Raw genomic sequence first — 10,645 nt, 5'->3', positions numbered from 1 at the left:
GGTATTAATTGAAACATGCAACTCATATCCTACTCACAGTTTTCAATACTGCGTCAATAAATCATGAGTTTCATGTACCAATACGGCAAACGCTGGCCTTTCATGTGGATCCGAATGCCAGCAGGGATAAATAATGCGAATGTAGACAGATTGTGGGCACGTCGGAGGACACGGAAATCTATAAAAGGCAAGAATGGATTGTGGTACAGCAAAAAATTGGTGGTAATAACCTGGTTCCCCTTTCTAACGCTTCTAAGAAAACTTGTTGCTCTTGACCTTCATTATCAGTGCTGCTAATATTAGTCAGTTTGGGTTCTTCTCCCCAGTTGAACAGTTCGCACATTGTTACTCCATACGACCACACGTCAGAGCGAACTGAGAATTTGCCATCGCGTAAGCTCTCAGGGGCGTACCTAAGAAAAACGATATTTTATTTTTACTTCTACTTAAACTATTAGTTCTGTAAAATGTTTGCTTTTCACTTCCTGAGTGTAAGCTAAGGTTTGAAAGTACGAAAAAACTCGTCTCCCGTTTTCAAATTTTTTACGTTTACCATCTGGTAAAACGCTAACCAAAATTTTTCTCAAAATTTAGCAATTTTTGTTAGTTTTATAAAATAGGATACATCCATATCCAAAATTAAAATTATATAACATTTTTTTTCTGAAGTCTTGTGAACGTTTTAAAGTTATCGTAGTCGTGGTAAATCGTTAATAAAATTTTATTCGTTTATCCTCTTTCAAAAAATTGATCACGTCATCTCAAAATTTTGCCGAATAAATCCCCTCTGAAACATGCCGAACGTTATGACTCTATACTTGCGGCTTATCAAAGCACTCATAGTCTTTAGAATTACTTATACAGGGTGACTCAAAATAAAATAACGAATGAGGCAATGATTTAATTAAATATCAAGAACTACTCACTCCATTTTCCCGAAAATTTGGAAATACAGTACTGTTAATAATAACAGTATATGTATGCTATTAATCTAAATATAATTCGCAAAATCAAATCTCACAATTTTTCGAAAAATTTGATTTTTTTACCTTCGACCAATTTTTGAAATCACAATTTTTCGTTTTTTTTTCTTTCAATTTGCAATTTTTCCATTTTTCATTGTTTTGGTTTCTTAATTTTTTGATTATTCAACTTTAAAGTTTTCAATTTTTAATTTTCTATTTTTCGATTTTTCGTTTCCTCAATTTTCCAATTCTTGATTTTTATTTTGCGTGTTCGCGATTTTAAATCACAGTTTTTCGTTTATTAAATTTTTCAATTTTGCAATTTTTGGATATCCAATTATGCGATTTTCCGATTTCATTAATTTTCAATATTTCGATTTTACAATACATATTTCGTGTTTTCGATTTTGGACTTTTTCGGTTTCTGAGTTTCTCAATTTTTAATCTCCCAATTTTTCAATTTTTGTTCTTCAGTTTTTCGAGTTCTTAATTTTTTCATTTTATACTTTTCGTTTTTCCATTTTTGAGTTTTTGGAATTTTGCGATTTTTTGAAAATAAAACTTAAAAATCGGAAAAAATTAAAAAATCGAAAAAGTGAAAAGAAAAATTGCAAATTGAAGAACTGACAAAACGAAAAATGAGAAAATTGAGAAACTTATAAATCGAAAAAAATTAATGAATCGAAAAATTGGAAAACACAAAAATTGTAAAATCGAAAAATTATAGAATTGTCAAAATTGTAAAGACGAAAAACTGGAGCACTGAAAGAACGAAAAATTAAAAAGTTAAATTTCGAGAAATTGAAAAATTAAAAATCCAATAACTAAAAAATGAAAAAATTCTAAAATGGTAAAGCTGAAAAAGTGTGTTTTTTTTCAATTATAATTAATACATATTTAAGATGAAAACCGGAAAAATTTTAGATTAAAAATTGAAGCAACGAAAAACTGAAGAATCGAGAAATTGAAAATCAAAAAATCTAAAAGTTGAGAAATCGAAAAATTGAAAAAGTGGAAAATCCAAAAACTGAAAAATTTGACATTGAAAGAAAAATTATAAAAATTAGAACACTAAAATCCGAAAAATTGAAAAAATTAAGGAAATAAAAAACCGAAACGAAAAACTAAAAATTGAAACATCCAAACGTTAGAAAATCGAAAACTGAAAAATTTTAAAATGAAAACTCGAAGAGTTGCAAATCGTAAAATTGAAGAAACAAAAAAAAAGTAATCAAAAACAAAAAAAATATAAAGTTGGAACACTGAAAAATCGAAAAGATGTAAAAAAAAGAAAATCAAAAACCGAATTTGAAGAAATGAAAAACTGAAGAATCGAAAAACTGAAAAATTCAAAAGTTGGAAAATTGAAACATTGAAAAATTTAAACTTAGAAATTGAAAAATTGCAAATCAAAAAAAGCCGTGTGTTATTTACGCCACTGGTTTTTTTTATAGAGGTTATCAGAAAACAAAATTATAAAATTGAAAATGTGAAGTATATTAAAAATTATTATTATCAAAATATAAAAGTTGAAGAAACAGAAAAAAAAGAAAAATCGAAAAAATAAAAATTTTAAATCGCGACATTGAAAAATTGTAAAATCAAGTAAATAAAAAATTTAAACGAAACATTGCAAATCGAAATTTTGAAAACGCAAATAAAGGATAAGTTTTCAAACCCAATAATTGAAAAATTGAAAAATTGTAAAATTGTAAAATTGAAAAAGTGAAATATTTTAAAAATTATTATAAGTACATTACAATGAAAACTAGAGAAATTACAAAACGAAAAATTAAAAACTGATGAAATTGCAAATCGAAAAACTGCAAAACCTAAACATTCTAATATCCAAAAGTTCGAAAACTGAAAAACTGAAAAATTCAAAAATGAATACTCGAGTAATTTTGTATCGAAAAATTGTAAAACCTAAAAATTGAAGAAACAAAAAAAAATAAAAATCGAAAAAATTAAAATTATAAAATTGAATCAGTGAAAAATCGAAAAATTGAAGAAACAAAAAAAAATAAAAATTATAAAATCGAATAATTGAAAAAATAAAGAAAATAAACGAAACATTGAAAATCGAAAAACTGAAAAATTAAAAACTGAAAACTTGAGGACTCAAAAAAAAATTACAGAATCTAAAAATTGAGAAATTTAGAATTTGGCAAATTGAAATACATACTTAAAAATTTTAACTTAGAAACTCGAAAAATTGCAAAAAAAAAACTGAAGAAACTATATAGAGGTTATTAAAAAACAAAAATCGCAAAAAAAATTTAGAAATTTTTCAAAGTGGAATTGGTTGGGCTGCATTTCAGAGACCAGAGAAGTTCTGGCGAAATATTTTTAATTTTTTTTTACTGCATTATGTGAAAAAAGGCACTACATATACTTACCATTTGATGGGCAATTCTCTACTAGTCTTCAAAATATAATACTCATTGGTACCCATAACTTGTGCCAACCCAAAATCAGAGATCTTCACATGGTTTTCATCAACAACCAAAATATTCCGCGCAGCTAAATCTCTATGAACGATATTTTTCTTTCCTAAATAATCCATCCCCTGAAACACGAATACAAGTAACCCAATCTATCACACTATACTAAAACAACCAACCTCCGCAATATCAAGAGCATACTTCAACTGCTGCTGCATCCCCAACGACTCCCTATTAATTTTCAAATAACTCTGCAAAGACCCGTGATGCACGAATTCCATAACCAACGAAATATCAGGCTCCCGCGAAACTCCCAAAATCTCAACAATATTTTTATGCTGCAACGTCTTCATTATATTAATCTCCCTCTCAAAATCCTGCAAACACGAAGACAAAGCCGTAGCCTTCAGTTTCTTAATCGCTACGATCCGGGGTTCAATGTCCGGGTTCCCCATATACTCCAGCGTGCCCTTGTACACCTCCCCATAAAACCCTTGCCCGATCCTCCCTTGCAGAACCACGCTGCAGTCCTGATCTAACTCGAAAATGCTCTGCAAAGAATTGATGCTATCCAACGACGTCGTCGCCGTCGTCGAAAAATTGAAATTCGACAAAATATTAGAGAAGTCGCAAGAATACGAGTCCTCGCAGTTCAACACTTCTTGTGAATTCAGCAGCCAATTTTGCGATTGGCTGCGGAAACTCGAAGGGGCGGAGTCGCTCTCCAATTCGCTCGCTGCCACCAGATCTTCGTTGCCAGGCATGAAAGTGGATTGGGTGGTATTCGACGTTAAACTGTACGTAGATGTCGCTGTGACCGTCTGAAGGGTGGAATTGGACTTAGTGAAGACTTTAGCGTAGGAATGGATTCGGCGGGAGTTGTAGACTTGGTACAAAATTTGGTTGATGTCTCGCATGAGGGCTTGGGGTTGTTTTCTCCGGTGGGGGTCGGCGTTCCAGCATTCCCTCATTAGGTCGTAGATATCTTTATCGCACGTGGGTGGACAGGGTAACCGTTTCCCGTTTGCGTAGAACTATAATTAAATACATGTATGGTGGTTACACGGTTATGTGAAATGTTACCCTCATGGCTTCAACGTGATCGGTCGTTTTTATTTCTGCACCGAACATGAAAATTTCCCATAATGTGGTGGCGAAAGCCCAGACGTCTGCAGCTGTGGAACGTTTGGAGTAGTCCAGGTTGGCGTAGCATTCTACGGGTATCCAGTGGACCCTTGAAATTTTTTAATTTTTTAAAGGCGGATTCATAAACCACGGGTAGTTATATTTAATATTTAATAAATTACTACTTGAATTTTGAATCATGCTGTTTACAAAAACCTTGGCATTGAACATGTTATCGAGTAAAACATCTACAAATCGAGGAAATTAAAAATTAAATATGAGTAACTCACAATGAAAACCAGACACGGTATTCAGAAATTAGCAACAAAGCTCGGTGAGCACTAATGGGAATGAAAATTTGGTCGCACGCAACAGTTAAATCACGTTTCTATGAAAAGGTCGATATGGAATTACAAGTTCAAAGTGTGTACATATGTATACAGGGTGTTAGGGAATGCTTGCAACAAAATTTGAAGGTAGGCTCCTGAAGAAGAGAACAACAAAAAATGCTAGTAACACTTTTTTCAAAGGTTAATAGTTTTTTCTAAAAAGCGTATCGAAAAATCAGTCCCCACATTTTGAGAACTGCCGACGTTGTCTTTTTTTTTCTAAGGTAGTTGTGAAAATTCTGGAACTAAGATGATTATTTCCTTAGAAACGATTAAATCTAATTTGTCAAAAATTGACAAAAATGTCACATTTACATCAAGACAATAAACACCTTTGAGTTTTAAAATGTTTGATTCGGACGTTTAACGAAATAGACGCGGTTCCGACACGCTAATAAGGGTACCAACGCGGTTGTTAACGGAAATTTCAGAAAACACCACAAACGGCCTCTGAAAACCTGCAGTGATACCAGAAAGAGGGGGTTTTGCGTTTTTCCCCTGAAAAAAATCCCGAAGGAAAACACTAGAAAGATTAGGAAAATCTATCTTTCAGCAGTGTGGTAAATGAAATGTTGAAATAGTTCGTCAACTCAAGCGCAATAGCGCTCCCAGTTGATCTAATACTACGGCAAAAAGGGACAACTCATGGCACCCAACCTCGTGATAAAACTTTTCATCCTCCTCACTACCCTTCGACTTGATTAGTACAGACCCCTGTTGTTCGATCTTGAAAAAAGCGGCTATGATTATTAACTGTTTGATGAACAAATGAGGACGCTCCACCCAAGATTCGGAGGAGTCTGTAGGACCTAAGTTCGTCGGTCCATATAACGGACAACTAACTCCGCTTGTTGATCGTTCGTATACCACTCGTTATGAAAATTGCAACAAAATAATTTGCCGCTTGTAGGTAAAAATCCGAACTTACACAATGTACAACAAGATGAGCAAACAATCCCGGCGCAAGCCGTGTACGCGAAAGTGGACCGTAGCAAGGAACACTTACTACTGAAATGACAGAAAAACTCATTTTATACGCACTTTCATTTGCCCTTTGTACGATAACTGTCGGGTTTCCTGCCAATTCCCTCATCTTAAACTGTGTTTAGTATCCTCTTTGCAATGGAAGTGATTTCATTATTGATAATAAAAAGGTACCCTTAGAGTACCGAAATCATAGAACGCTTAAGGTATTTTCTTAGTTACTTCTTAATGGTTAACCATATACTAAATGTTTTTGTTTTTAAGAATTTTTTTAATATTAGGAAATAAAAAAAGATCCTAGAAATAGTCTAAGCAGTTGAAATATTCTCAAAAATCAGGTAAAAATTGGTGTTAAACACTGCTTAGCACTCCAACGTCCAACATTATCTTTTTATTTTTCGATTGTCCAGCAGTTATCTTTTCTTAATAAATTTATATTCTACTTTTGCTTTGCGGAAAAAGGTAGAATACATAGTTTATCAACAAATACAAGAAAGGTATTGTATAAGTTAAAAACTTTGTTCAAAATCTTCCAACGATTTTAAAATTTAAGCCAATTTGTTAAATACAATTTTCAACACAAAGAAAAATAACCTTTAATTATAATAAACAAACAAAACGAATAAGCGAAAATAAAAAACAAAAAACGCAAAAACAAAACAAGAAAATTAAAGCAGATGTTGGAAGTGAGCACCATTTGCACGAATACAAGCTTCTGCTCTCCTGAGTAATGAGTTACTGACTATTTAATTCTTCGGGATCGTTTCGAATCCGTTCTGCGCCCATCATAACTCTTGCTTCTAAATCTTCTAAATTATTAACTGGAGTTCGATAAACAATTGATTTCATATAACCCCATAAGTAGTAATCACAACTGTTAAGATCGGGAGAACGGGGTGGCCAAGCGATGGGTCCACCTCTTCCAATCCATCTCTCACCATAAACATTCGTCAGGAATTGTCGCACTTGTAAACTAAAATGCGTAGGAGCACCATCGTGCATAAAGTACATCCTTCGTCGAATGTCTAAAGGTACATCTTCCAATAACAATGGCAAATGTGTTTATAAAAAATGAAAGTAATTGTCTCCGTTCAGTCTTTCTGGTAGAACATATGGTCCTATCATTTGATTACCTATTATTCCGGCCCAAATGTTTAATGAAAAACGTTGTCGAAAGTGCGTCTCGTAAATCGCGTGAGGATTGGCATCTGCCCAGCGGTGAGTATGATGAAAATTAAGTATTCCATCCCTAGTAAAACAGCATTCATCTGTCATCAGTATGGAAGAAAGAAATCCGGGAGTTTCATTATTGCTGTTCACTATCCATCGGCAAAAGTTTTGTCTAGGAATGAAATCGTTCGGACTTAAACTCTGGACCCGCTGGAGGTGGTACGGGTACAAAAGAGATTCTCGTAGCGTTCTCCACACCGTCCAGTGACTAACACCTGCTTCTCGAGCAATTTCACGCGTACTAGCTGACGGGTCTTCTTCAACACGATTGATAATGTGCTCTTCAATGTTGACCATATCTGGATCTCGACCTCGTCCAATCTCCTGATTTTTAGGTAAAACTGATCCTGTCTCCCGCAACCTTCTATCCACGGCTGAAAAGGTTTCGCGATACGGTTGTCGACGCCCAGGAAAACGTTCAGCATACCGTCTTGCTGCAGCTCTAGCATTGCCTCCACATTCCCCATAAACAAAATTCATGTCTACATATTCTTCTATGCTGTATTCTGGCATTTTTTCTCAATGAGTATTACTGACAATGACAGTTATAAATCTAACAATAATATTTGAAACAATTTGAACAATGTTAGTGTATCTCGGTAACTAAGCAAAGATGTTTTTTTTTTAACGATTCCCTTGACAGATAGAAAGCAGATTGCCATTCCTAATTCGTTGCTAAGTAACAATAGAAATTTTAATAATGGAACGTATTATTGAAAAATTGGCCTCCATGCAGTTCCAAAACGGTGTGATACTTATTTTTAAGGCGATTTAAAAGAAAAACTATACATTTTTGAAAAAAGTTGTACATAGATTTTAGATTCCTTTTTTTGTAATGCCTTTGCTCTGAAAGTTTGTTGCAAGCATTTCCTAACACCCTGTATAGAGTTAAGCGAATTTGATACATTTTAAATTATGACCAAATTTTTAATATGTAAAACAGACAATTCCACTAGAATGGCAGTGCTATGTTGAATATTAATTAACCCACTGTTATGGTAACGCTTAAATCACTGCTGCAATAATCTGAAAGTATAATTGATAACTACTGTTATTATTGACATTCTCGTTTTATTATTTTTATAGTGATGTGTTTTATTTGGTGACATTATAAGTGAGAAGGAAGGAATGACTCACTGAATAACGGATGTATGAATCAAGATTAACACGACATAAATCCATGTTGTATACAACTATACACAAAAAAAAATGGTCGAAGGTCATTTCGACAGAACTATCTGCTTCACCTCTGAAGCCCAACAAATCCCGCAAATACCAAGGAGACGCGGTCCGTAAAAGTGCGAAGAATATGAAATATATTTAAAGCGGAAAAAAATGTTTTTCGAAAAATCGAAAAACTCAAAAATCAAAATATCAAGAAGTCGCGAAATCAAAAACTTGGAAAATTGAAAAATGTAAAATTTAAGAAATCGAAAAACTGAAAAATCAAAAAAACGAGAAACAGATATCTAAAAAATCTAAAATTTATAAAATAGACATTGAAAAGTTGACAAATTTAAAAATTGAAAAATATATAAAAAAAAATTGAAAAATCGGGAAATCCAAACATTAAAAAATCGCAAAACCAAAAATTAAAAAATCGAAAAACAGATAAATTGAAAAATCCCAAAACTGAAATGTCGAAAAATCGAATCATCGAAAAGTGTAAAATTCAAAAATCTAAAAATCGAAGACATAATTCAAACATTCAATCATCGATAAATTGAAACATAGAAAGTTCGAAAAATTGTAGAATCAAAAAATTGAAATGTCGAGAAATTGAAAACATCAAAAAACCGAAAAGTCAAAAAATCGAAAAACTCTTAAATTAAAACATCAAATGACTGAAAAATCGAAAAGTCGAGAAATCGAAAAATTGAAAAATTGGGAATCTGAAAATCGAAAAACTTAAATTTGAAAAATTGAAAAAATTTTTTAAAAAATCAAAAAAACGAAAAAAGAAAAAATCTAAAAACTGCAAAATCTAGAAATCGAAAACATATAAATTGAAACACCCAAAATTGAAATGTAGAAAAATTGAAAAATGGAAACATCGAAAAAATGGAAAATCCATAAATCGAAAAATCGAATAATTGAAAAACTGAATAATCAATAAATCGAAACATGAAAAAATCAAGAAAACGAAATGACCCAAACGAAAAATGAGAATTTATGAAACTGAAAAATCAAAAAAATTGAGAAATTTAGAAATTGAAAAAAATCGTAACCGAAAAGTCAAAAAAACGAAAAACCGAGAAATCGAAACATCAAATGAAATGAAATCAAAAAGTCTAGAAGTCGAAAAATTGAAAAATCGAGAAATCGAAATAGCGCAAAATCGAAAAATTTTAATTTGGAAAATTGAAAAATCTAAAACCTGAAAGTCGAAAAATCGCAACATCCAAAATTTGAAAAACTGCAAAAGAAAAAGATTAGTCGAAAGTTGTTTCGACAGAACTTCCCTCGCTCCTAAAGTACAACAAACATATCCTGCATTCTCGAGTGTTTATTTATGTTTATACATCGAAAGAATAGTCACGTAGAAATTAGTTTGATCTGAATTAAACCACAATCGAACAAAATGATCTGAATTAAGTATCTTTTTATGTAACATTAAAATTATTTTAAAATACAATTCAATGAAATGGCGTCATCAAATTGTTGGTGGGGATGATTATCCAAATTTTGGGTAGTATTTAACCATCTACATGATATTTCTAATATATGTACATACAAAATTTGACAACAATCGGTCCAGCAGTTTCGGAGAATACTTGTCTAATAAAAATGGATAAACACCAGACAGACGGAAACAGGAGACCACTTTTTTCGTACTATAGGGGTCATGAAACATCCAGAAAATATAAAAGTGGCACTTCGTCCGATGGACTCGATTACTATACTTCCTTAGCTTACGCTCGGGAAGTAAAAACAATAAATTGAAAAATTGAAGAATCAAAAAATAGATAAACTGAAAAATCCAAAAACTGGAATGTCGAATAATTGAAAAATCGAAACATCGAAAAAATGGAAAATCCAAAAATCTAAAATCAAAAGGACGAAATTTAAAAATCGAATAATTGACAAAAATTCCATCATCGATAAATCGAAACATGAAAAATCGAGAACTCGAAATGGCCCAAACGAAAAATAAAAATTTGAGAAACTGGAACATCGAAACACCAACATTTGAAAAATCGGATAACTGAAAAATCAAAAGATTGTAGAAGCAAAAAATTGAAAAACCGAGAAATCGAAACAACCCAAAATCGAAACCTCAGAAAATTGAAAAAAATTTAAAATCGAAAAATCTAAAATTTCAAACATCAAAAAATCAAAAAAACAGAAAAACCGAAGGGCATCAACATCGAGAAATCGAAAATTAAAAATATGGAGAAATTGAAGAACAAAAATCGAAACATCAAAATATCGAACAATTGAAAATCGAAAAGTCGAAAAATCGAAAATTTAATAAATCAAAAAATTTAAAAATCAAAAACCTGAAAAA

The 10,645-nt window shown here is 32.0% G+C and overlaps 1 protein-coding gene across 1 annotated transcript in view; it reads right to left on the bottom strand.

The window, feature by feature from the left end:
* The window catches only part of LOC135134083 (tyrosine-protein kinase hopscotch), a 31,779-nt gene that overhangs the window by 353 nt on the left and 20,781 nt on the right, over window positions 1-10,645 (bottom strand). The window contains exons 9-13 of the mRNA XM_064062682.1: window positions 4,493-4,643; window positions 3,589-4,443; window positions 3,365-3,534; window positions 231-413; window positions 38-178 (exon numbers count right to left, since the gene is read on the bottom strand). Of these exons, the coding sequence (XP_063918752.1) occupies window positions 43-178; window positions 231-413; window positions 3,365-3,534; window positions 3,589-4,443; window positions 4,493-4,643 (1,495 nt within the window). The 3' untranslated portion in view covers window positions 38-42. The remainder of the gene's footprint in view (window positions 1-37; window positions 179-230; window positions 414-3,364; window positions 3,535-3,588; window positions 4,444-4,492; window positions 4,644-10,645) is intronic.

The sequence above is a fragment of the Zophobas morio genome, unplaced genomic scaffold (genome assembly GCF_036711695.1).
Source record: "Zophobas morio isolate AGI-343-1 ecotype UQ-CSIRO unplaced genomic scaffold, CSIRO_AGI_Zmor_V1 ptg000023l, whole genome shotgun sequence".
Classification (NCBI taxonomy): Eukaryota; Metazoa; Arthropoda; class Insecta; order Coleoptera; family Tenebrionidae; genus Zophobas; species Zophobas morio.
Note: the sequence above shows the minus strand (reverse complement) of the source record. Positions and strands in the feature narration are given on the sequence as shown.